General features: G+C 38.5%; 1 protein-coding gene across 3 annotated transcripts; it reads left to right on the top strand.

The window, feature by feature from the left end:
• On the top strand, positions 1-27,033 carry LOC138712347 (ankyrin repeat domain-containing protein 50-like). 3 transcript variants are annotated; one of them, XM_069844018.1, is made up of 9 exons: positions 1-47; positions 7,436-7,697; positions 9,050-9,124; positions 9,333-9,404; positions 9,683-9,748; positions 16,890-16,964; positions 17,223-17,312; positions 23,524-23,598; positions 24,890-27,033. In XM_069844018.1, the coding sequence occupies exons 2-9, from the start codon at positions 7,437-7,439 to the stop codon at positions 25,601-25,603; spliced, it is 1,428 nt and encodes a 475-aa protein (XP_069700119.1). In that variant the 5' UTR covers positions 1-47; position 7,436; the 3' UTR covers positions 25,604-27,033. The 3 variants fall into 3 exon arrangements, with proteins under 3 accessions (XP_069700119.1, XP_069700110.1, XP_069700127.1); XM_069844009.1 differs by having other exon boundaries at positions 5-218; XM_069844026.1 differs by lacking the exon at positions 9,333-9,404 and having other exon boundaries at positions 5-218.
• Positions 27,034-27,960: the final 927 nt, after the last annotated feature.

Genomic DNA, 27,960 nt, shown 5'->3' with positions numbered 1-27,960 from the left:
TGTTAATAAGTTTTATTTGAGCGTGATAATTGTGCAGTATTATTATGGTATTACGTTTTGAAATATAAAGTGTTTTATTTAATTTGTTTGTGGCATTTATTAGTAGGTAGTGTTTTGTGATTGTGCACGGATTCTATTGAGATCTTAGAAATGGGCCTAATTTGCGAAACCTTTTTTTGTAATATTGTCTTGTACTTCGTGTTTTCCTAACCTTTAAAGTAAGTATTTGGAAATTTGATCTTAATAGTATAATAAGGTAGTATAACGTTTAAGTGTACGAAAGAATGTCCAATTATTTTTGTGCATGGTAGTGGTAAAGACGAAACTGTTTCTGGGTAAATACGTTACTTGTGTATGATTTGTAAAGTTGTTGCAACTTTCACATCACCGTCACTGCGTCGTTGTTATGAAAATGGCAGGGGGGAGTGTTTTCGTAAAAAGACTAACATTTTTCCTACACGGAAAATAGAATAGGGAGTTATTACCAAATAATGGTGACGAGCTGAATATATCCTTCTAACAACAAAACAGAATTAGGAATAAATGTTAACATAACCTAGATGCGATTTACGGTGAAACTAGCGTTGATTGACTTCTCTTCCTATTGCGGATATATGCATCTTCAGCCGTCTTACATGTCGTTCTAACATAACGAGAGATTACGAACGTTTCACGCTAGTTTGCAATGTTCCAGCGGGATAGAAATTCGGCCATTTTCATACCTCAGGGAAGTGTGTAGGAGTAAGAAAATTGAGTGTTATGACAGGTTAGTTAGTTTAGACTTTTATTATGTCTTACGTACTTACCTGTGACAGATTAGGTTACGGTAGTTTAGGGGTTTGTTATGCCTTTTATAGGCAAATCTGTGACAGGTTAGGTTAGTTTAGGATGTTAGTGACAGGTTAGGTTAGGTTTTTATTATGTTTTGTATACACGAAACTATGACAGGTTAGGTTAGTATAGTTTAGGCTTTTGTTGTGCCTCGTATAGGTAAATCTGTGACAGGTTAGGTTAGTTTAGTTTAGGATTTTAGTGATAGGTTAGGTTAGGTTTTTATTATGTTTTGCATACACGAAACTGTGACAGGTTAGGTTAGGATAGTTTAGGCTTTTGTTGTGCCTCGTATAGGTAAATCTGTGACAGGTTACGTTAGGTTAGTTTAGTTTAGGATTTGTGACAGGTTAGGTTAGGTTTTTATTATGTTTTGCATATACGAAACTGTGACAGGTTAGGTTAGGATAGTTTAGGCTTTTGTTGTGCCTCGTATAGGTGAATCTGTGACAGGTTAGGTTAGGTTTAGGATTTTAGTGACAGGTTAGGTTAGGTTTTTATTATGTTTTGCATACACGAAACTGTGACAGGTTAGGTTAGAATAGTTTAGGCTTTTGTTGTGCCTCGTATAGGTGAATCTGTGACAGGTTAGATTAGTTTAGGATTTTAGTGACAGGTTAGGTTAGTTTAGACTTTTAGACTTTTGTTGATCTCCTGGTTGGAGAGCAGTATTGTAACGACAGAGTGGAACTGATAAAGAATGGCGGGCTGGAATTCCTGCTTCTCCCATTTCGTCGGTGGTACTGGCTACTGATAAGGGACTCTGCACTCCCATAATCCAGGATTTCCGTGTCGGCATGAAAGTCATATAACATACATAATATCGGATATACGGTGTGTTGAGAAATACGTTATTCATCCATTTTGAAGCAGAAGAATAACGTGTTTTGCATTCAGCTGCCGGTAGTATTTCCTGACTGCGTTGAGGTTGCTGAACGTAGAAAAGAAATAATGTGTAAAATTGTTTTGTGTAAGAAGTGTGAGAGACTGAAAATGAAGCAACACGCCATAATCGCAGTACAGATGGATATACAGGGTGTAAGGGGTATAAGTGCCGTCCTTTTAACAGTTGTTGGGAACGGTCTACAGGATGGAAAAAATGTCCATACAACATAGGATCAAAACTCGATAGTTTTCCCAGAAAAATATTTCTATCTTTATTTTATTTGCTTTATACTGCTTATATCGTTAGTAAAATTACGCAAACAATTACATCAGTAGGTATATCTAGCAAAGAGTTAATATTAGTTTAAATAAATATTTGTGTGTTCTATTACGTTTTCGTGAAATTAAATAAAAATGCATGCTTAAATTTGTTAATATTCTGGCGTGAGAGAGTGGCAACGTTCAGCAGGCATTACTCTGCACAGACGTAAGTACGAGTCAGCTGAGTTCAAGCTCCCTGTCCATAGCTCTACTGCCGAGCGGATGGCAGTTCAGTACAGGGTATTCGATAAACAACTTACAATGTCATTCACAGTTTAGGAATATCATATGTTATTAATTTATGGAGAAAGTCGTCGTAATTCAGGTGAGGCAAGAAGGATGTACCGTCAACATTTCCCTCAAAGAAGGTTACCTAATCGGCGAACTTTTCTAGCAGTTTCTAATGATTATTAGAAACTAGAAGTGCTTTACCCCGTTTCGAAAATCACAGAACCAGATATTTGTTTAAAAATGATACTGCTTTACGGAAGCGGGAGAGATTAAAATGTTACATTAGAAAAAAAGGTCGTGTGGTTTTGTGTAGAAAACCATTATTGTTTACTTTTTAGACGTACAATTAAAAATGAAGCTATATTGTTACATAAAATATAAATTTGTCATAATGTTCTATTAATGAGATTGGAAGTTTGTATTTGCTGCTCGTTTTATGTAAGCAACAGTATTGTCATGGTCCGCTCCTGCATTAGAACAGAGCATCTGGTTTGTACCGGTATGTCTGTACCCGCTTGAGCTGCACTGTGTGCTTCTAAACCCCCTCCTCCCCATCCTGCAACGTTGCAAAATGCCTAATATTGTAAGCTTTAATAATTAGTTAAATATTGTAATTAGAAAAAAATTGTAAGTACATTTTTTCTTCCTTATGGCATGAATAATCATCAGTTAAAATAATGGCACTTATACCCCTTACACCCTGTATAGAAAGGGGTGGCCGTTCTTTTTCGTACCTGTGCCAATAAATTCTTAAACATTGTTGTGGTTTGACTGTAACCGGCTTCTACTTACTTACTTACTTACTGGCTTTTAAGGAACCCGGAAGTTCATTGCCGCCCTCACATAAGCCCGCCATTGGTCCCTATCTTGAGCAAGATTAATCCAGTCTCTACCATCATATCCCACCTCCCTCAAATCCATTTTAATATTATCTTCCCATCTACGTCTCGCCCTCCCCAAAGGTCTTTTTTCCCTCCGGTCTCCCAACTAACACTCTATATGCATTTCTGGTTTCGCCCATACGTGCTACATGCCCTGTCCATCTCAAATGTCTGGATTTAATGTTCCTAATTATTTCAGGTGAACCGGCTTCTACATTGAGAGATATTCTAAATTTATATTTACACATAGCCTATTTCATAAAATTTAAATAAAATATTGAAACCATGTGCACAAAAATAACTAAGTGATTAGCCTCTACAGTAGAAATTAGGACGAAATCTTGAATTCAGATAGGCCTGAGAGAAATGTTATATTAATTTAATGTTGACTGCATATATATATTTTTTTTTTACTTTTTTTTCCAGAGCATGGATTAATTTTGGACCAAAAGAATGCAAGAATACCTCGAGTTTGCAAAAGAAGTTCATAATGTTTTTTATAGCATTTCAAGTTCGTACTTATACAAATACGTTCCTAGTCTATGATTGCCATCGAAACAAAAGTGAGAAATTGAAAATGGTAACAGTTTGCAAATACAGAGCTAAGATTTGAGAAGATATTCTCTCAAGAGGAGATACATTTGTAACATTAAATATATATTTTTTTACTTCATAACTACTGGAATATTTTTTTTTTTTTAATTTTTATGTTCAACGTTCTTTATGTTTATATTTCTAAATGTATGTTAAGGTGCGTACACACTTAGCGAACGAACAACGAATGAACGACAAACGAATGCATTTGCTGATTGAAATCGGAACGTGTGTACGTCGCAGCAAAGGCAAACCGACCGTTTGGTTTGCCTTCGGGAGTGATCCGTCGCTTGTCGGTTCATCAAAGGAAGTTGGTATTCGTTGTGGACGGGATTTTCCACTAGTTAGTAGTTCGTAGCAGAACGCAGCGCTTACTTCAATTTCACCAACAGGATGTCGAAACTGGAGTGGACGGAAGACGCTGTTATAAATATTATTAATGCATATAGGGAGCAGGAAACTTCATGGAATCCCAAGCATCCTACTTACCACAATAAAGTAAGAAAACATGATGTTTAGAAAGCTATTGGAAAGATGTTCAGCTGCAAGATAGGCGAGTCAAACACGTGTAAAATTTGAAAATTATTTTTGTTTATTTATTTTCAATGGATACATATTTGTTGTTTATTGTAGGGAGCAGAAGTCAAAAAGAAAACTGAGTCCCTACTGACATCATTCCGGAGAGGAAGACAGAAGTCCACAAAAAGATCTGGAATGGGGAGTGATGAAATGTACGAGTCAACTTGGTTCGCGTATAAACATATGTCATTCCTTTTGGACAAATTGACGCCCAGAAAAAAAAAAACAAAGCTCCAACCTTGTGCACACAAAGTAAATTATTGGCATTGAAAAGTGCCTTTTCGTAAGCATGATGCGCATTCAACAAACACAGAAAAATCTCTCTTTTTAGTATTTTAAGATAATTATTGTCAGTGAGGTATCCGTATATTGAAACTTTCCCCTGTCTTGCAGTCGTACCTTAATAAAATCTTCCAGTTCCTCAATTATTGCTGTACATACTTCTGGAACAATCCTGGTAATCAGCTGTTTCGACACTTTGAATAAATACATTAAACTTGTATACGAATCTCCTGCAGCGAGATATCGAAGTGTTAATGCTAGCCTTTCCTGAATAGGTGTTGCTTTTCGCCAGCCTGTGTCTTTCTTTGAAATTTTTGGCCCTATTTTGCACAGTAATATTTCGAAGTCTGTTTCTGAAATGCGACAGAAGTTGTGAAACTGTCCCCATTCCATTCGACGTAAATCATGAAGCAAGTCAGTGCCTTTATATTGATTGTGACTTTCGTAGAGTGGCGTCTGCCACCATCGCCTTTTGGTTTTTAACTTTCTTTTTATTAAACTGCCTATAATAACAACGGCTGCACTTGCTATAATTATATTTTTGTCTACCATTATTGCGGATAATCAGCGAACGTGAATGTTTTCTGACCATTTGCTGATGATTTGTACGTTGCTCCAAATAGCGAACAAACAACGAAATTCGCTTCATCATTCGTTCGTTGTTCGTTCGCTAAGTGTGTACGCATCTTTAGTAAGACTTTTTTGTTTCATTCTGTAAATCATCTCGCGACCCCCTCAGCTCTTTACACGACCCACAGTATGTCGCAACCATCACTTTGGGAACCACTGTGCGTAGAATTTAGTATAACTATATGGACGTTTGAGATGGGCAGGGCATGTAGCACGTATGGGCGAATCTAGAAATGCATATAGAGTGCTAGTTGGGAGGCCGGAGGGAAAGAGACCTTTGGGAAGGCCGAGGCGTAGATGGGAAGATAATATTAAAATGGATTTGAGGGAGGTGGGATATGATGGTAGGGACTGGATTAATCTTGCACAGGATAGGGACCAATGGCGGGCTTATGTGAGGGCGGCAATGAACCTCCGGGTTCCTTAGAAACCATTTGTAAGTAAGTAAGTAAGTAAGTAATTAATAATGGAAGTAATCCTGTGTCTATAAAAAGTTTTTTTCAGTTTGCATAGCAAGATAAGAAATTAAATGTTTAGCTGCATCCTGTTGACAAATACAAATTAATTGAAGCTAAGGAACATCGATATTTTAAATATTGTTGTACTCAATCTTGAGGCCTTACTTATATCTGTAGCCTATAATAATTAAATAGTTGTTTAGTCAACACTCTGAAGACAGGTTGCATTCTCAAATGTGACACCATAAAGCATCAGTCATATGTCAACTAAGCCAGGAGATAATGGGGTAGGTTGGCCAGTTCCTTTCCCCCTCCATTGCATACATCGCTGACTAGTTACATATTACACTAATCAGACTTCAGATACATTGTTCTTCCTCTGACACATATCGTCAAGTGAGATGTACTGCCTGATAATAGATGTACATATCAGCCAGAACCTCAATCAGAGGTCATAATTAAAACTATAGTTTTATGTTATTTAATATAAACTATTCCCTCAACAAAACAGTTATATTACCGGTTGTTCTATATGGTTGTGAAACTTGGACTCTCACTTTGAGAGAGGAACATAGGTTAAGGGTGTTTGAGAATAAGGTGCTTAGGAAAATATTTGGGGCTAAGAGGGATGAAGTTACAGGAGAATGGAGAAAGTTACACAACACAGAACTGCACGCATTGTATTCTTCACCTGACATAATTAGGAACATTAAATCCAGACGTTTGAGATGGGCAGGGCATGTAGCACGTATGGGCGAATCCAGAAATGCATATAGAGTGTTAGTTGGGAGGCCGGAGGGAAAAAGACCTTTGGGAAGGCCGAGACGTAGATGGGAAGATGATATTAAAATGGATTTGAGGGAGATGGTATATGATGATAGAGAATGGATTAATCTTGCTCAGGATAGGGACCGATGGCGGGCTTATGTGAGGGCGGCAGTGAACCTCCAGGTTCCTTAAAAGCCAGTAAGTAAGTAAGTAACAACAAATCCTGGCTTCACATCACAAAAATTGCTCTAAATTGATCGTGATCAAATCTCCTGCATTTCTCTGATCAGAAGTTGTTCACCCTATTTTCCTAACATAAATATTATTTAAAGTCGATATGCAATAATCCTTTTCGTATTCTCTTGAATTTTGTATAAACGTTTTAAATTGTTCGGCAGGAAAGAATAACTTAACAGAATAGTTTTTTTCAGTCATCTAGCATATTTTTTTTGACGATGAGTTGGCAATGCTGTCATTAAAACGTGTTGTAGGACAATGTTATGTTTGCGAGAAAATAATAGTCCATTTCTTCTCCAAACATAAGGGAAATTATTCAGTATTTGTAAGGTACCTAGTCAATAAACGTAATTAAATATATGCCTACGAAATAAGAATTTAGATCTGTTTGTGGCTACCCACCTATGCATGGGAACGAAGCTAACCTAGCCATGTCACCGTTATATTCTGAAACTAATAGGCTAAAGTACCCAGGCATGCAGATGAGTACGATAACTTCTGTCACAGTTGTGCACAGCTGAAGCTGTATTTGAGCGAAGGGAAGCTCTTGCCAGGAAGCTGCGTCCTTCAGAGCCAAAATCCCACTCATTCCTTGCACATTCATTGCAGCCTGAAGCCAATACGAACTAGGGTTACGATTCACTGCAAGGTCACAACTTAATACAAATTATATTTAAAGATAATTATTAATGATTGTTTTGCAATTATGGATTCGTATTTCTTATTTGGGCTGTGCAGGATGGCGAAATCCATTTCACTCCCAAAGCTGAAGGATCTAGTCAAGACCCTGGAGGAGGAAATCCTGCCTCTCTTGGAAGAGGTGAAGAACCTCAATGAGGTGCAGGACGGGATATCCTCAATCGACTTGGAAACAGGGAAGGAAGACAAAAGAGCGGAGAAGAACAAGGAATCTGAGGGGATGGGAGTTGTGAACACGAAGGAGAAGGAACTGCTCAACAAACAGGAAGAACTCATAAAAGTGTACAAACAATTAGAAAAGGTAAGGGATCGTCGGTTGTCTGCAGTTACCATAGTTACAGCTATAAGAGCATAAATTAGTCACGATTATTTTGAGCAGATGTTAAGGTTTCTTTTGGCACATTTATTTCTATGCAGACTATATTCTATTCAGAAAATGAATGATTTAAAATCTGAAGAGAAGGTAAGACTATATCTGTCGTCATTGAATATTCGAAATCCTCCCATACCACACACGGGACTGATACGTGTTTCGAATTGAATTGTGTTATTTCGTGTTCAAATGAAAGTGAGAGATGAAATAAATTTACAAATTATACACGCAATTCATTATTAAATATCAATTATTTCAAAAAGCAGGTCTACATATTTTTTTTTATTAATTAGGCCTATATGAGTTTATTCCTTAAAATAATATTTATATATGATGATAACTTTTGTTGGTCTGATTGACGTAAAATAGATGGGCAATGTGAGTACTAAAAAATTGTCTTAGTGCATGATCCACGCTATATTTAAATTCGCTTGGAGTGATTTATTATAGAATGTATTCAAGACTAATTTGGGAATATATTAGACGAATTACTCTTGTACTAAAAATGGGATCAAATCATCCCATTTTAATTATTTAGATACAAACCATTTAAAGACATTTTAAAAGATTTATCCTTGCACCGAATGTATGCTCCTTGGACAAAAATGTTCGTGTTGTAATTAATTAAATACAATTAGAACTGAGGGCTATATTAAAACAATTAATGTTGCACCAAATTGCGATGCGCCCTGGACCAAGTGATGATATTTTAATAAGTTCGTAGTTTTTTCTGGTATTTTATAACGCTGTCATGACTGAGATATCCGTTAACTGCTTTTTGTTTATAATAGTATGTCATTATATAAGAACTCGCGCTGAAAGGGATGAAGGTCAGTATTTTAGATGACCCATAAGCCACGAGTCGTGCGAAATATGTTGCTTTGCTAATTGTTCAGTATGCAGTGTTGTGTACTATATGGAACTGTTGCCTATTAAGTACATAGCTTTGCGAAAGCTCACATCGTGTCTCTCTCTGCTTTTATAGAGTGGCGAGTTAAAATTTTTAGTTTATTTTCAAAGATATAAGTACTTTTATCCTCTAGGCATGTGGTATGGGAAGATATCGATGTTTCATCCTGTAGTGGTCTATATTTGCAAAAGTTTAAAGTCACCCACGACACATTTTTCATACAGGTCATACCGGTACTGACTTTATAGTAGATTTCTTTTCAGTTGTTTATTGTGTGTGTTATTCTCTATTAGTTCATAATTAGACACGTATTTCTGTCAAACTGAAACCTAGCTGAGTGACAGCTAGTCTGAACCCGCCTTTGTTACAGTTACAGGACGAAAAAATCAAGCAGCTAACGCAGGAACACGAGGAGGAGATAAAGTCGTGGCTACAGGAGGAAGAAGTAAGTGATGAGCTGTTACCATGGTTACACTTATCAGAGACATTCCTTCGCCGCATTCATTCAATGCGTAGTTGTGCTGTGAGCACTGCATAATCATCAGCATCATCATTATGATAGTTGTCACTTTGCCTTCATGAAATCTTGTACTTATACTCAAATTATCACTACGCTGATCTTCCGCTGAAACAGTCTTTTTTTTTTGTTACAGTTTAAAGAAAGAAAGCTAGAAAGTCTGGAAAATGATTTGATAGATTGCAACCATCAGCTGCTACAGAAAGTAGTAAGTTTTGAACTGTTGCCATGGTTACATTTACCAAAGTGATTCCTTGAGATCCAGTCAGTAATTAAATTACATAGTTAAGAACAATTAGTTTTATTGCATAGTAACGTGTGACAGAGGTGCTCTTTTTGAAATACAGGCTACTATATCATCATTAATACCAATATCACAGTCACTGTCTGTATCGTAGCCATCATTGTTCCATGGCTTCTGTTACAGTCTTATGCATCCAGACAATGCAACTTAACTTCCTCTGAGTCAGTTCGTTTTGATTGCAGTGTATAGAGGAAGATCTGGCAAATCTCAGAGATGAACTGGAGGAGAAGCGGCGCCAGCAGGAAGCGGTAAGTGATAAGCTGTTACCATGGTTACAGTTAGGAGAGGGTTTCTGCATATTCCATTCAGTGACTGCATTCATAGTTTTGGGTGGTGAGTAGATGAATTTCAACTTAATTTTCTGCATTTTTTTCACCATCGTTAAGTTATAGTTTTTTTTCTGTATGAATCCCATGAATAATTGAGGAAGAAAAAGTGGGGGGGGGGGGGGAGAAATATAAAAGGAACAAGAGTGCTGGTCCTTGTTCATAGCAGTTGTAGCAGAATGTTTGGATATTTAATGAATTTCACCAGCAACAAAAGAGCTGCAAACAATAAATCTCTGAAGAATATTAAGTCGGCACAAATTTTGTTCTTCATTCGTGCATCTTGGTTGAAATAGAAGGAGAGAAGTAAATTTATCCAAGGTATGACTTTCTACAACTACTGCTACAGGCACTTCGAAACGCAGAGAGTGCAGGTATTAAATTCCAGGGAATTGAATCTCCAGAAGAATTTAGAATTTTAGAGTCAAGCGAATTGAACGGGTTACATCAGCTTCTTGTCTATGTGGATGACGTGAATATGTTAGGAGAAAATCCACAAACGATTAGGGAAAACACGGAAATTTTACTTGAAGCAAGTAGAGCGATCGGTTTGGAAGTAAATGCCGAAAAGACAAAGTATATGATTATGTCTTGTGACCAGAATATTGTGCGAAATGGAAATATAAAAATTGGAGATTTATCCTTCAAAGAGGTGGAAAAATTCAAATATCTTGGAGCAACAGTAACAAATATAAATGATACTCGGGAGGAAATTAAACACAGAATAAATATGGGAAATGCGTGTTATTATTCAGTTGAGAAGCTCTTATCATCCAGTCCGCTGTCCAAAAATCTAAAAGTTAGAATTTATAAAACAGTTATATTACCGGTTCTTCTGTATGGTTGTGAAACTTGGACTCTCACTCTGAGAGAGGAACATAGGTTAAGGGTGTTTGAGAATAAGGTGCTTAGGAAAATATTTGGGGCTAAGCGGGATGAAGTTACAGGAGAATGGAGAAAGTTACACAACACAGAACTGCACGCATTGTATTCTTCACCTGACATAATTAGGAACATTAAATCCAGACGTTTGAGATGGGCAGGGCATGTAGCACGTATGGGCGAATCCAGAAATGCATATAGAGTGTTAGTTGGGAGACCGGAGGGAAAAAGAGCTTTAGGAAGGCCGAGACGTAGATGGGAGGATAATATTAAAATGGATTTGAGGGAGGTGGGGTATGATGATAGAGACTGGATTAATCTTGCACAGGATAGGGACCGCTGGCGGGCTTATGTGAGGGCGGCACTGAACCTTCGGGTTCCTTAAAAGCCATTTGTAAATAAGTAAGTAAGAGTCAAGCAAATAAATATTCTGCTACCCCACCGAAGAACTTGGTTCACACTTTGATAAGTTCATGTGGAATTTGTGATGAATAAAATTTAGAAATATAATTACAAAATATAGCCTACTCGTTTCTTCCAAAATTAATAAGCAGCTTATCATGACTGACAATTATTTCCTGTATACATAGAAAGCGAAGCACAAATGCTCTATTTACTATGAACTCGCGATTGCGCTGTTACTTAACAAAGAATCGGACAGTGTAAATTCGTCATTTATCCCACAGACTACTGAACATTTAGGACATGCTAAAGGTATAGAAAAAAACAGTAATACTTTAATATTTTTCTAGATTTAAGACAGTAAAACATTCTCTTGAACTCTTCCAAAGGAAGAAAAATCTCCAGTGAGCTGGAGGACATTCAGGAAAGTCTTTTGACGTGAGAAGCTACTTCGTGATGTTTTCAGTGTAAGTTGTACTGATGCAAATAAGCCTACCAATATCATTTGTACTGCTAGTGATATTACAACCCCTAGTACTGTCACTTGTACTGCTACTGTTACTACTATTGATATTAATGCCATTAATACTGCTTCTTGCACTGCTAATGTTATTACTACTGAATCAATCATTACTGCTACTACCAGTTGTACTGTTAATGTTACTAGTACTGACATTACTGCCACTATTACTTGTAGTCAGTGGCGGCCGGTGAGGCATTCTGGTAGTGGTGCCAAAAATGGAAAAAAAAAAAAATGATTGCACGCAAATCACCCAAATAAAAGATGATAATCACAGGTCACGTTTACATTATGTTTTACAGGGTGTTTAAAAAATATGGGGCATAATTTCAGGTATGTATTTCCCACATGTAGACAATCAAAATAGTTCATTACAACATGTGTCCGGAAATGCTTTTTTTCCGAGTTATGGCCTTCACAACATTGAAATTCACCGGAACGTTTTTCTTTCCGCAGGTCGTTGCCATCAAAGGAGACATTAAGAGGGCACTCTGACAGTTCATTCCGAGGCGAAGGTTACATTCAGTGTTGTGTAGGCGTTAGACTGTGCGACATGTATTCAAATCAAGAGCTGGCAGAGATACACTTCATGTATGGTATGGCGGACGGCAATGCTGCGCTGGCTCGTCGTTTGTACCAGGAGAGGTACCCACAGCGACAATGTCCAGATCGGAAGACATTTGTACGTCTCCATTACCGTCTGTGCGAGAATGGAAAATTTAACTCTCCTGGTTTGGGAAGGGGACGACAAAGATCTACAACTCCAGAAGTACAGGAGGAGATTCTGGAGGCTGTGAACATGACTCCTCCTATCAGCACACGAAGGGTAGCGTTGCAAGTCAATGTTCCTCATACGATTGTCTGGAGACTGTTGAAAGAGTATCAATTGTATCTTATCATTTGCAACGTGTACAGGCCCTGTCACCAGCAGATTACCCTGCAGGAGTTAGGTTCTGTCAGTGGTTCTTGCAGCAGTGTGGTGTAAATCCGAACTTTCCTGCCTTAGTATTATTTACAGATGAAGCACAGTTCACACGAGATGGCATAACAAATTTCCACAATCAGCATGTATGGGCGTATGAAAACCCACGTGCAACTGTTCCATCTCAACATCTTCTCCCTCAACATGTGGGCCGGTATCATTGGTGATCGATTAGTTGGACCCCATGTACTTGTAAACAGACTTACGGGGCAGGCATACACAAACTTCCTGGAAAACACCATACCTCATGTTTTAGAAGACACTCCACTGATCAATCGTCAACACATTCACTTCTTGCATGATGGCGCTCCTGCACACTTCAGTCGTACGACTCGCCGGTACTTGGATCGAAGGTTTCCTGATCGATGGATAGATAGAGGTGGCCCAATTGCTTGGCCTCCACGCTCACCTGATCTGAACCCTCTCGATTTCTATTTGTGGGGCCATTTAAAATCATTGGTTTATTCGTCTCTGGTGCCTGATTTGGAATCTCTTCGGAATCGAATTGTGGCATGTTCTGAGGACATACGCAATACTCCTGGAGTTTGGGATCGTGTTCGCAGGTCAATGAGACATCGATGTGAGGTCTGTATTCAAGCAGGAGGTGGACATTTTGAACATCTTCTGTAATGACAACGACCTGCGGAAAGAAAAACGTTCCGGTGAATTTCAATGTTGTGGAGGCCATAACTCGGAAAAAAAGCATTTCCGGACACATGTTGTAATGAACATGTGGGAAATACATACCTGAAATTATGCCCCGTATTTTTGAAACACCCTGTATAAAACACATTAATTAAACCAGCTATTTTACCAGGTGTACAGTTAATAATGCGCCTAGTAACAGTTACAATAACATTTCCGAAACTAATAACGAAATTTACAGATACAGATAATGCAAAACCTTCTCAGTATTGTTAAGTCAAATACGAGTAACTTTTATAACTAGTAAAATTACTGGCAAAAACACACGAGGTGAACAATGATATAGATAATAAATGAACACGTTTCCTAATTCCAGGACGATAGTGTGCCTACTTGAAGTGCATGGGTGGTCTGCTAATATATCAGATGAACTGGGCTGGGTCTTATGTTAAAACCCTGGAGGTGTATAGTTCCAAAAGTCGACATCTGCCATTTTTATGAAAAATGAGTTACGATCATTTCTTATATCTTTGGGTTGAAATACATTGGAAAAACACTATTTCATCCTCAAAAACTCGATATTTCTAACATAAATCAAGCTTTAAAATATGGAGGTTTTTTTTTTTTTTTTTTTTTTTTTTTTTTTTTTTTTTTTTTTTTTTCCAAAACCCGACTTATTTTGTTAAGGTATTGTTCCAAAACTCGACATATGCAGTTTATTCCAAAGTCCGACATTTACACTTCCATTGTGTGAACTATGAAGGCCAGTAACATTCCAGAAGTCGACATCTTTGCTCAAGACAAAAAAAGTGTGTGATTTTTTTATGCCACTAGTGTTTTCTTTTAGAATATCATAATTCTTGAGTGCACGGAACTTACTGGGAAAATCGACAATGGAACTTTAGCTGAATAAGAATATGCTTCATTATATTGGTACTTCAGAGCTGTGCAGATTTTTACAACGTGTTGACGTGTTATGTGAGCTTCTTATAGAAGTAAAATTTTCATAGAATCTCACATACAGATTTCGCCTTCAGAGCCTGGGCGTGGAAGAAGGAGAGTCGGTGATACAAAGAACTAGACAAAACACAGAAAAGGGATAGGAAGTTAGGTTTTATGCTAACTGTAATATTTGTCTTTACAGTGATTGTGCGATGCTTGCCTGTATTTGATAACTTTTTGTATTGATTATTGGTAGCTACTCTCTCAGAACTCAAAACTTTACCCATAAACCAATGAAGTTTCCTAACTCAGCGTGATATCAACCACTTTTACAAAGTGTTTTACAGCGTCCCCAATAAGTTGCTTCAAGATGAATTCATACTGAATACACAACAGCTGATTATCCTAAAACATATTTTGTTCACAGAACAGTGAGACATCAGGGGATGGGAGCAGGTCGTATTCTACCAGTTTACCGACAAACTTTCTTAAAAATCTTGCAAGTGTCAAAGAATTGGGTGGGACTTGTATTTAAGTGGCATTTAAAAATTGGACTTCCGCCAGTAAAAAAAGAAGAGAAGAGGATACATGTAGCAAGAAATGTGAAATAAAGTGATATGCTATGAAAGACTTCATCGAACACTTAGGTACAATGAGTCACTCCATATCCTCCATACCAACGGATAGAATTTTTTATGGAATTGAGAAGGAGGCAAAGAAGATGAACATTATGAAATCCGAAGATTACTGCAATATGTCAACAATGACACCATAAACAAGTTAAGTGTAGACTGTCCAGTTTATGACTGGAAAACGAATATACAAACTGTTTTGAAGCCACCAAATGGCTGGCATTTCAAACTAAAATTCTGTAAAAGAATCAAGATAAGGGAATAAAAAATGGAGTTGCGATAAGGGGTGAACAAAGCTATAGAAGAATTGTAAATTTGTACAAAGGATTTTGAAAAAGGGGAAAACGTGCTCTGGATGGAAAAATCACACTTACACAAAAACACATGCATAATCTATAAGGAAGAACTAAGTAATGTTAACAAATTACTTAAAGAAATGTTTAAGATAACTAGAGAGACATGGAAATTTTGGAATATTGCAAGAATATTACAGACCGTATTTATAATGAGGATGAGGATGAAGAAGATTGACTATCTGTGAACCACAGGGAGAAGAGAATTTCAGGATTTAAAATGTACACTTAATGAAGGTTAAATATAATATTCTGATGATATATATAGATAAATGACAATTGTTTATTACATTCCATGGATTCAATAAAATTAATAGCTTTTTAGTATAAAATGTGGATTATTTATGGGAAATAATGTTATTAGAATTTCCAAAATCCGACATAAATTTTATTGTTAGTTCCAAAATCCGACATATGCAATAGTTAGTTCCAAAACACGACATGTTCATATTTAATAATCTAATAACTCTTACAAAAATACATACTGTAAATTTTTATACTAGACAACAATGTAATTTTATTATCTCAACAATAACTCTTCACTTTCTACAATTTAATTCCACTCCCGTCAACAATGGGATTTCCACTCCACACAGTAACACAGTATTCGTTGCACTCCACAGACGACAATGACAATTTACTTGGACTATTACGGACAACAATGAACTGTTAATCTTAACTAATATTCACAACACTATTTACAACACAGAACTGTCAGTTCTCAGTTCACAGCTCGTTTGTCTTGGCTAGTTCTTCTAGCTCAGTCGCGTTCACAGAATCTCGAACCCTAGACCTTCAGAGACGATCCGCTGAACTTCGAACTCAGGTCCCCCAACTGCGGTCCACTGCACTCGAACTCCGGGCTTCAGGCTCCACAGTTATGGACACAACTCAAGTCGCACTCTGGTCTCGAAGCTGGCTTCACTGCTACACAAGACTAACTTGCTTACTGTCCAAATCTGCCTGTAACAACACTGGTTTGATGACTGACTGTCTCACTCGCGTGCGTAATTTATACTCACACCATAGTTGCGAGAAAGTTCGCGATCTAGAGATTTTCGCGCGTGTCCATTCTCGAATCATCTGGATATCTCTCCTCTCTGCCTCGGTCGCTCTTTCCCCTGTTTTCTCTCCGCCATAGCACATGCCCCAGGAAGCAGATGCGCACGCAACCCGCCCAAAACACGGCCGACTTAGCCCTTCCTCCGTCGGTCGTGACATCAAAACTCACGTGACCGTCACAATACTTTTAGTTCAAACATGTAATTTTACTATTAAAGACTATTATAAAAATTTCCTGCACATCTCAACACTGGAAATACTACAGATAGTTTTTTGGCCTTTTCTCTAAACCACTTAGAAAGCAAATGTCGGGTTTTGGAACTATACACCGTCTAAATATTAAACGTTGGTAGCTGTTGTCTGTATTCCAAATGATGTACCATATCAGTGGCGATATTCCTAAAGTTTAACAACCAGTTCTCTCATGTGTACCAATGTTACATATATGCGGTATATGTCCATGGTAATTGCAAATATTACCAACAGATAATATAACAACCTGTTCCTCCGAACCGGTGCAAACCGGCTGAATATCACCACTGCATATACCGAGCAATCAGTTTCTTTCCTTCATGAAATTCGCTGTTTGAAGTCAACGTCACCTAACTGAACTTTCTGTAACATAGAATTATTTTTATTACAGAGATGCAAGGAAGAGTTGCAAATCCTCAGAAAGGATTTGGAAACAGAGCGAGGGATGAGGCTCCAGCTGGAAGCAGTAAGTGTGAGCTGTTACCATGGTTACAGATACGAGGGAGTTTACGAACTCTATTCAGTTACTGCATAGGGTATTTCTGTGTTCAGCATAGCTGCATATCAAATAATAAATAATAATAATAATAATAATAATAATAATAATAATAATAATCAACGATATCATCATTATCATTATAATCAGCATGGTAATCATGTTTCTAGCTAATTTACCACACATCCACCTGAGCTTCCTCTGAACCAGATTTGTTTTTAATTACAGAGTAAAGAGGAAGAACTTCAACTCTTGAGAGCAGAACTGGAAGAAAAGGAGGAGGAATTGAAGAAGATGCGCGAGGGCCAGAAGACAGCAGTAAGTGTGAGCTGTTGCCATGGTTACAGTTACTGAGCAATGATTGATACAAACTGTTACAACACAGATTGCGACCAGCCGCAGTTGGGGAGCAAACTTAATTTCAGTTTTCAGACTAGAACTGCTACCACCACAACTACCACTATTACTGTCACTGTTAATACCACTGTTACACGGTTGCACTTGACATTAATTATTATTTTGTTAGTGCAAACTCAGAGTAAAAATTCTGACAATATTCGTCTCTAAGAAGTTGCTTACTTCATACACGATAATACCGTTAATTTATAACTGCAAAGTAGGCAACTGGTGGCATACGGCAAATCTTTGCACAAACACTTCAGAAAGAGATTCAGATGTGAGGACAGTCACGTAATCCACCCCTATCGAAAGTTGAAACAATGCGAAACCCTTAGTAAGTTTGTCAACTCGTCTTCCTAGCATATGAAATACATACTTTTCTGGGATTCGCCCGCCTCATCCCTTAGCCATGGCTACAATGTGTGCAAGTGAGAGAGTAACTTTTCTTATCTTTCTAAAATTTTGTAACCCGATTACAATAGCGGCCAGTCTGCAGTTCAGTTGCCGTTTCTTTACTGAGTTTCTAGATAAAACTTGTCTGTTTAGTTTGCTAAAGAAAAAAATCAGATTTCTATGGCCTATGACAAAAAGTGAAAACTCCATTATGTCATAGGCCTACTGTATTAGAATTTGAGAGGTAAACTCGGTGAAACGTTTGTATTTAAATTGAACGATCGTAGAGCAGTGCTTGACAGAAAAAAAATCGTGTTTAGTGATGCAGGAAACATTGTTACTAAACGTAGAGCGGCACTTAATTCGGAGCATGTGAATGCACTCACATGTTTAAAATCATGGATGAAGCAGTATTAGCTAGGTGAGTCTGCATACTTTTTTATTTTGTTTATCTAAAAAATTAGCGGAGAAACTGACACAATAAATTACATGCCTACATAATAAATATCTTAGTAAATAAATAAAATAGTATTCTTTTGTAATAAACGATTCAGTATGTACATATATATGCGTACTACGTTTTATACTTATGCTTGTCATCAAACACAAATTAATTTAACAATAATTTTGTATTACAGTATGTTACAATTTTTTTTTAAATGGATCAAAACTCAATTAATCGAGTAAATACATATTTCAATCGATTGACAGCACTAATTAAAATTGTCTATGTTCTGATATCTTCTTCTGCCCCGAACTCTTCTCCCGTTCACCATTCCTTCCAGTGCATCCTTCAGTAGGCAGTTTCTTCTCAGCCAGTGACCCAGCCAATTCCTTTTCCTCTTACTGATCAGTTTCAGCATCATTCTTTCTTCATCCACTCTTTCCAAAACAGCCTCCTTTCTTATTCTGTCTGTCCATTTCACACGCTCCATTCTTCTCCATATCCAGTTTTCAAATGCTTCCATTCGCTCCTCTTCAGTTCGTCGTAATGTCCATGTTTCAGCCCAATAAAGTTCGAAACTCCACACAAAGCACTTCACTAGTGTCTTCCTTATTTCTTTTTGCAGAGTCCTGCAGCTCATGTTACTGCTTATAGCACACCCCAAGTATTGAAGCTGTCCACTTGCTCTACCGTCTCAGTTCGTTTTCGCATGTAGGCAGGGCTGCATATTTCAATGACTCTTTCCTGACTATCATGTAAAATGTGAACCATTAGAACGCAACTGTCTCGAAATAAATTCCATATCCATCTCTGACTGTGATAATTGTTTTGAAATTCTTCCTGAAAATACTCAATTAGCTGTTGTTTAAAATTGTGTAGGCCTAAACTCAACTGCATGTCCACAGGCACAAACTCAGGACTTGTTATATCATGCGGTACGACGTTAAATTTTTCTTGAGTTCTTTCATGTTTATCCTTCATGTTTTTTTTGTGATGTGATTTCGACTAGATATAAAGTTTGCTTGTATGTAAATGCGTCGATTTTATCTGTATGTTATACTGGGGACAGAACATCTAGAAGCTTGGAGACGGTTACTTTTACTGTCCGACCACCCCCTCCTCCCGCACTAGCAGGTATACGGTACCATTCATCTGCAAAACATTTTCTGAACGGAAGTTATTGTATTGTGAGATCGCAGCTGGATCAGTGAAAGTAAGTGGTCAACGTTTTCAGTTTGTAGTGCAACGAACAATTCTGCTGTGTGTGGGTTCTTCTGTAGTGACGTCACTGAAGCCTCTAGTTGCTCTGTCCCCGGTGTAACAGTTTGGCCATGCAAACTAATAGCCTATTTAAAGTGTTTGTCACCAGGGAAGGCCAATTTACGAAGCAAAAAATAATAATTGGAATATAGATTGCCATATTCCGATTTCTTGTGTTTCAAGTAGGCCTTATAGGTAGGCCTACATTAGAAGTTTATTGTAGGCTATTCACAGGTTTTGAGTAACATTATAATTTTTTCGGTTTTACAAGAGTTTGTATTGCATTGTCACCTCTACTGTTTAACTTCGCTCTAGAATATGCCATTAGGAAAATTCAGGATAACAGAGAGGGTTTGGAATTGAACGGGTTACATCAGCTTCTTGTCTATGCAGATGACGTGAATATGTTAGCAGAAAATCCACAAACGATTAGGGAAAACACGGAAATTCTACTTGAAGGAAGGGCAAAAACGTATTACGGCGAACGCCAGTAGGGGAAGTTATCCCCACCCGCGCCACTCGGCACCTCGCTCGCATGCTCTCTCTCTCTCTCTCTCTACTGTCTCTCTCTACTATCTGTCCCGCTTCGATGGATCACTGCCTACCACATTGTAATACGCATTAGACAACTGTCCACAACCACAATGCAATACGCATTAGACAACTGTCCACAACCACAATGCAATACGCATTAGACAATATGCATTAGACAACTGTCCACAACCACAATGCAATACGCATTAGACAATATGCATTAGACATCTGTCCACAACCACAATGCAATACGCATTAGACAATATGCATTAGACAACTGTCCACAACCACAATGCAATACGCATTAGACAATATGCATTAGACATCTGTCCACAACCACAATGCAATACGCATTAGACAATATGCATTAGACAACTGTCCACAACCACAATGCAATACGCATTAGACAACTGTCCACAACCACAATGCAATACGCATTAGACAATATGCATTAGACAACTGTCCACAACCACAATGCAATACGCATTAGACAACTGTCCAGGGGCGGCCCGTCTTTATGTGCTACAGTGCTACAGCACAATGATAATTTTTGCTCAAATAATGTATTTGCAATACCATAGTATCTGATCTGCCATTTGACAATTTCCCGTGGTTATGTTCATGACGCGTTATAGAGTGTTTAGTCTTCGCTCTTCGCTCTTTGGTGCCTCAGGGGGTACAATGTGCTACTCAAAACTCTAAATGAGAATGTAGACAATTAATGCGCATGTGCGAAGCTGAAATCACTGCCCTGATTGGCTATTTTTACGCGGGGAAGTGCTGTAGTCAGCTTCAGCACAACACAGCTTGGAGATTGCAAAAGTAAAGCGTAACGAGAGAATGCTTGTTTGTGGAAGAACTCGGAACTATTTACAATGTAGGCCTATTTGGTAATTCAAGTGTCCGACTGCTGCTGCCGTCTACCTGGTTTTTGAGGTTCCTCCTGAATCAGCCAGCAAGCTACGGAGAATGGAATCCCAGAAAACTGAAGCCAAGGAAGTATGTGACCGTATAATTCACAAAACTACTCACCGTTTCCAGTCTTCAAGCTATCTAGATGCAACAAAATTGTTAAACAGCAAATTTTCTGGCAATTTTTGGATAGCCTAATTTTCCTGAACGCGAACTTGAAGTTGCTGTCAACAGCTATACTGTACTGAACAAAAGAGTGTTAAAGACACAACTTTGAGTTCTATACAGAACACCTGCCTTCCGGAATACAGATGGAGCTGTTCAATTGTTACGATACATAGCCTCCAACAATTCACAGGATCCATTCTGTGAAGTAACACTGTCAATAAAAAAGAGTATGATATCCAAGTTGAAGGATTTAACACCAGGGTAATTGACAAGTTCTACAGTAGGAAGGAACGTCGTATGGATTTCATATTTCGTCACTATGTGAGTCTCAAATTAAGATAAATACATATAAGTGTATACAGTAGGCCAATATAGAAATTGTAGCACACTCATTATTTTGACCACCAGCCGCTACTGCAACTGTCCACAACATGTACTGACACAACACAACACAATGTAATGTGGTTTTCATTAAACAACACTCACCTGTTAACTTTGCACGTCCTCGAAGTAAAACAATAGTCTTTTTTTCCCACAGGTTGGACACTCGTAATGAGTACACGTCTTCGGTACGGATCATCACTACACGTGGTTACGTCTGTACACGAAGTTGGACACGGACACAATGAAGCCACCCCCGTAGTTAACCCCTACCAAGCGACATTCACAAGCCCACCAGTTTCTACCCACGCTATTCGGTCATTGTCTCCTTCTACAATACGTTATGGCAGTTCCCTTGAACATAAATAGATTCATTTTCCCTTCTACCCCCAACTCGCCTCAGTAGCCAAGAGGTCTAAAGCGTGAACAAAAAGCATGCGTTTAGGTTTAGTTACGAACTTTCACGGATCGAATCTCCCCTCCTGCGAAGTCGTAAGAAAAAAAAAAAAGAGAGAGACATTAAGCAAGGAACAGAGAAGGAGAGACTGGACAGAGAGAGTGACAGGACGAAGTTCCTCTTTTGCTTCGTAGGTGTCGTTACTCTTTTTGTTCCACTTTCCTACACTAGATGTCACCCCACCCTAAACCTCTATTTCCACTTTTTCCCGCTAGGGTGTGTGGTGAGCTTGTAGGAGAAAAGTGGAAAGGGGACGTGGGCGGAGCTTTGCGTTTGCCGTATTACGTTTTGCCTGAAGCAAGTAAAGCGATAGTGTTGGAAGTAAATCCCGAAAAGACAAAGTATATGATTATGTCTCGTGACCAGAATATTGTACGAAATGGATCTATAAAAATAGGAGATTTATCCTTCGAAGAGGTGGAAAAATTCAAATATCTTGGAGCAACAGTAACAAATATAAATGACACTCGGGAGGAAATTAAATGCAGAATAAATATGGGAAATGCCTGTTATTATTCGGTTGAGAAGCTTTTGTCATCTAGTCTGCTGTCCAAAAATCTGAAAGTTAGAATTTATAAAACACTTATATTACCGGTTGTTCTGTATGGTTGTGAAACTTGGATTCTCACTTTGAGAGAGGAACAGAGATTAAGGGTGTTTGAGAATAAGGTTCTTAGGAAAATATTTGGGGCTAAGAGGGATGAAGTTACAGGAGAATGGAGAAAGTTACACAACACAGAACTGCACGCATTGTATTCTTCACCTGACATAATTAGGAACATTAAATCCAGATGGACAGGGCATGTTGCACATATGGGCAAATCCAGAAATGCATATAGAGTGTTAGTTGTGAGGCCGGCGGGAAAAAGACCTTTGGGGAGGCCGAGACGTAGATGGGAAGATAATATTAAAATGGATTTGAGGGAGGTGAGATATGATGGTAGAGACTGGATTAATCTTGCTCAGGATAGGGACCAATGGCGGGCTTATGTGAGGGCGGCAATGAACCTCCGGGTTCCTTAAAAGCCCGTAAGTAAGTAAGGAGTTTGTATTTTCGAGTAAGATAAAGTACCCTATCGCTATGGTAGTTTGGTGTCACAAACAAATTCTTGCCCAAAAGTTGGTCTCTCCTTAAGAAGTTCTGGTCTCATTGGTCTAGACTGGGCCATTTATTTTCGGGGTTTTCATGACAATCTGAATTACGTATCAGTTGGGTAGATGATCCGTGGTCTATTTCTTTAGGGGTTATAATCAAAATTCAGATCATGTTTGGGAACGGTAATTGATCTGTGACGCATTTCTTAACAACTCATAGGAAAATGGAGATTATGTTGTGGCAATTTCTCTCAGAAGTCATCATAACGTTTGCTTAAAAACCTTACGAAAAGCATTATTTAGGATGAGGGTTTACATGACGTAAAAGCTTCCACCTGAGCATTATTCGTAGCCGCTGGCAGTTGTCTGTATTCCCGACGTTGTACATTGGGCCATCAGCTTCATTCATTTGTGAAAGCTGTTGCTTCAAGTCAGACTGTCACCTAACCAGCTGAGCTTCCTCTAATTCAGAATTATTATTACAGGCAAGCAAGCAACCGACGACAAACCTCAAACAATATCGACTGCCCAAGATAAAAACGAGGCGCCAGCAGGAAGCAGTAAGTACGAGCTGTTGCTTTGGTTACAGTTAATTAGCAATGACGGACACTAACTGTCATAACCCCACCACTACTATTAATATAGTAGAACCCCGATTATCCGCTGTAATGTGGACCTAGGCCTCCTCGGATAACTGAAAACTCTGCTAATAGGGACATAAAAATTTCGTTTGGAAATGTTGTTGCAGTATCAATAAACATCTTACAGAGGAAAACACTTTTACACTATTTTTGCAGTAAATAATTTACAGTATTGTACTGTACATTATTTCTATGTCTACCTGGCTATAGTGCCATTACAATAAAATTAAATTAAAATTGAAGAAGGTACTGCACTGTAACAAAAACTGGGTCACTTGACCCAACCAATTCCCTTTTCTCTTCCTGATCAGATTCAGCAGCATCTACTGTCACTATTACTGACATTACTGTAGCTATGGCTACTGTCACTACTGCTGACATTACTGTAGTTATGGCTACTGTCACTACTACTGAAATTACTGTAGTTATGGTTAAACTGTCACTACTAGCGACATTACTGTAGTTATGGCTACTGTCACTACTACTGACATTACTGTAGTTTTGACTACTGTCACTACTACTGACATAACTGTAGCTATGGCTACTGTCACTAATACTGAGATTATTGTAGTTATGGCTACTGTCACTACTACTGACATTGTAGTTATGTCTACTGTCACTACTACTGACATTACTGTAGTTATGGATACGTCACTACTACTGACATTACTGTAGTTATGTCTACTGTCACTACTACTGACATTACTGTAATTATGGATACTGTTACTACTACTGACATTACTGTAGTTATGCCTACTATCACTACTACTGACATTACTGTATTTATGTCTACTGTCACTACTACTGACATTACTGTAGTTATGGATACCGTTACTACTACTGACATTACTGTAGTTATGTCTACTGTTACTACTACTGACATTACTGTAGTTATGGATACTGTCACTACTACTGACATTACTGTAGTTATGCCTACTATCACTACTTCTGACATGACTGTATTTATGTCTACTGTCACTACTACTGACATTACTGTAGTTATGTCTACTGTCACTACTACTGACATTACTGTAGTTATGCCTACTATCACTACTACTGATATGACTGTATTTATGTCTACTGTCACTACTACTTACATTAATGTAGTCATGGCTACTGTCACTACTACTGCCATCATCTTCGCTCAGGCTAGTGAACTGTCACCTAGCTGACTGAGCTTGCTCTGACTAGATTGTTTTGTCCGCTGCAGAAGCTCAGAGCTGCGGCTGAGGTCAGGCCCAACCTGGAGCAGAAGGACAGCCGAGGCAGGATTACGCTACACCGGGCATCGGAGCGGGAGGACACACACAGGGTGCAGCTGCTCCTGGATGCAGGCAGCCAGGTGAACGCCGTGGATGATGGCTACACGCCCTTGTGGCTGGCAGGAGAGCAAGGCCACCAGGATGCGTGCAGGGTGCTGCTGGCAGCCGGTGCGCGGCTGGATGTGAAGGCACAACCAACTGGCTGGACTGCTCTGCATGAGGCTGCATACTGGGGGCGCCCTGCAGTGTGTGAGCAGCTGCTGGCTGCCGGGGCGCGGCCGGATGTGAAGTCATCTGGCGGCACTGCTCTGCATGTAGCTGCATACTGGGGGCACCCTGCAGTGTGTGAGCTGCTGCTGGCTGCCGGGGCGCGGCCGGATGTGAAGTCATCTGGCGGCACTGCTCTGCATGTGGCTGCATACTGGGGGCACCGTGCAGTGTGTGAGCTGCTGCTGGCAGCTGGGGCGCGGCCCAACGAGCCTCATGATGTATACCAGTGGACTGCACTGCACTGGGCAGCAGGGTGTGGCCACGCCCCAGTGGTGCAGCTGCTGTTGCAGCATGGCGCTGAGCGGGGAGCGAGGGATAACAGGGGACAGACGGCCCTGGACTTGGCACGTCACTACAGGCGCACAGAAGTGGAGGCCATGCTGCAGGGCTGAGCAGTCGCTATGTCGTTATCATTGTTGTTGTTGTTATTCTTTTTATTATCATCAATATTCGTTTATCTTTATAATTATTGTTCAAATTACTGTAGGCTACACAATATTCAAATAAAAGTATGGAAAAATTGTTTACGAGTAAGCCTATGTTGGTATCACTGTCCGTGTAAAATGTTGTTGTTTCTAATGCCAGGCACTTGACAATAAAGCCATTTGACCTCTTGCACTCCAATATTTTTCAAAGATATTATCATGGTCAGCCACTGAAGCACAGATTTTGAGGTGTTCCGAATCCATTTCTTGGTTTGAGTTGCACAATGGGCAATTAGGGGACTGATGTATTCCAATTCTATGCAGGTGCTTGGCCAAACAATCATGGCCTGTTGCCAATCTAAATGCAACTACAGACTATTTAAGTGGTAAATCGGGAATTAACTGTGGATTTTGATGCAGAGAGTTCCATTTTTTCCCTTGGGATTGTGTTATCAAATTTTGTTTGTTGAAGTCTAAGTATGTAGATTTAATAAATCTCTTCACAGAGTAATACGTAGATTTAGTAACAGGTCTGTAAGTAGCAGTGCTGCCCTTCTTTGCTAAAGCATCCGCATTCTCGTTTCCCAGGATTCCACAATGGGATGGTATCCATTGGAATACAGTTCTTTTATTGAGTGATATTAATTGAGAGAGTATTTTAGTTATTTCTGCTGTTTGAGATGAAGGTGTGTGTTTAGAGACTATTGATAGAATAGCTGCTTTGGAGTCTGACAATATAACTGCATTCCTAAATTTATTGATGTGGCATAGAAGATTCCTGAGACTTTCACTTATTGCAATGATTTCTCCATCAAAACTTGTTGTTCCATACCCAAGAGATCTATAAAGTGAGAAGAGACAACACGTAACACCTGCACCGGCACCTTGTTCTCTGGAGATCAAGGATCCGTCGGTGTATAAATGAAGCCAGTTTTGTGGAGGGTACCTAATATTAATTGTCTCTAAAGTCAATTGTTTTAGTATTTCAGTGTTTACTTCTGATTTCAGTATTTCTTCTGTTAAATTTAGATTATATTCTATATTTAATAGAGTTAAAGGGTTTGGTTTAATTTGTAGGTTTTCTTTTAAATTCGGGATATTGATTTTCTGTTTTAATTCTTGAACCATGGATATGAAACTTTTTTGAGTTTTCAATCTACAGAGAGGACTGTATGAATGCCAATTGTTTCCTGGTAATCTGATAAGTTTTTCATACTGAATCAGTGCTTTTTCTTCTATTTTCATTTTGATGCTGTTAATATTAGTGAGGAATCTCATAGAATCTATTGGAGTTGTTTTGATTCCACCAGTAATGAGTCTGAGAGCTTGGTTTTGAACATATTCTATGTCGTTTATGAAAGGTGAAGTAATTAAAATTTCTCCGCAGTATGTCAGCACTGGCTGTATAAACATTTTGTATGTAGTGTTCAAGAGCATCTCCATTTCTTTCCTGCTAGTCTTTTTAGAAGGGAGAATCTTTTACGAGCTTTTTCAGAAATGTATTTCAAATGGTTGCTCCATGTTAACTTACTATCGAAAATAACTCCAAGATATTTGGATTCATGAGTCCTAGGAAGGTGTTGGCCATTGTATTGGATATTGAATTCTCTTTCTTTTTTACCAAGTGAAAATATTTGGTAGTTACTTTTGCTTAAATTGAGTGTCATCAAATTTGATGTATTCCATTCATGTAGTTGATTTAGAGCTTTAAGAGCAGAATTTTGAATTTTGTCTCTATGTCTGTAAGATCCGGAAGTCCACAAAACTATATCATCTGCAAATAGTGCTGTTTTCATGTTTGATTCCTCTAATAGGGAGGGTAAGTCATTTATATAAATATTGAATAAAGTTGTGCTGAGGACAGCGCCCTGAGGTAGACCTCAATATGTTTGTCTGTAACTAGAAAGTGAGTTATTGAATTTAGTGGCAATGAATTGTTGACTACGGAATTCTGATATCCATCTGAACATATTGCTGGAGATACCTAATTTCTGGAGTTTTAGTAATAATTTATTTCTCCAAACAGAGTCATATGCTAGCTGAAAGTCAATAATTATTGCCAAGGTATCTTCTTTCTTGTTAAAACTGTCTTTTATTTCTTGGCCGAGGCGTATGACTTGTTCATTGGTAGAGTGTAGTTGTCGAAAGCCAGCTTGTCTTGGTGATAAAAGATTTTGGGATTCTAAATACCAAGTTAATCTGTTGGAGATCATGGACTCCATGGTTTTTGCTATCATGCTTAATAGTGCTATTGGTCGATAACTATTAACATCATGAGCAGGTTTCCCTTTTTTGTGAATTGGTACAATGATTGCTTTTTTCCA

The sequence above is a fragment of the Periplaneta americana genome, chromosome 2 (assembly GCF_040183065.1).
Source record: "Periplaneta americana isolate PAMFEO1 chromosome 2, P.americana_PAMFEO1_priV1, whole genome shotgun sequence".
NCBI classification, from domain to species: Eukaryota; Metazoa; Arthropoda; class Insecta; order Blattodea; family Blattidae; genus Periplaneta; species Periplaneta americana.
This window is presented reverse-complemented; position numbering and strand designations above follow the sequence as displayed.

What these genes read in the sequence shown, in the direction of transcription:
- LOC138712347 (XM_069844018.1), top strand. Translation starts at nt 7,437, where the DNA reads ATGGCGAAATCCATTTCACTCCCAAAGCTGAAGGATCTAGTCAAGACC. An exon ending in TGTACAAACAATTAGAAAAG is followed by an intron (nt 7,698 to 9,049) that starts GTAAGGGATCGT and finishes CCTTTGTTACAG; the next exon opens with TTACAGGACGAAAAAATCAA. An exon ending in CGAGGCGCCAGCAGGAAGCA is followed by an intron (nt 23,599 to 24,889) that starts GTAAGTACGAGC and finishes TGTCCGCTGCAG; the next exon opens with AAGCTCAGAGCTGCGGCTGA.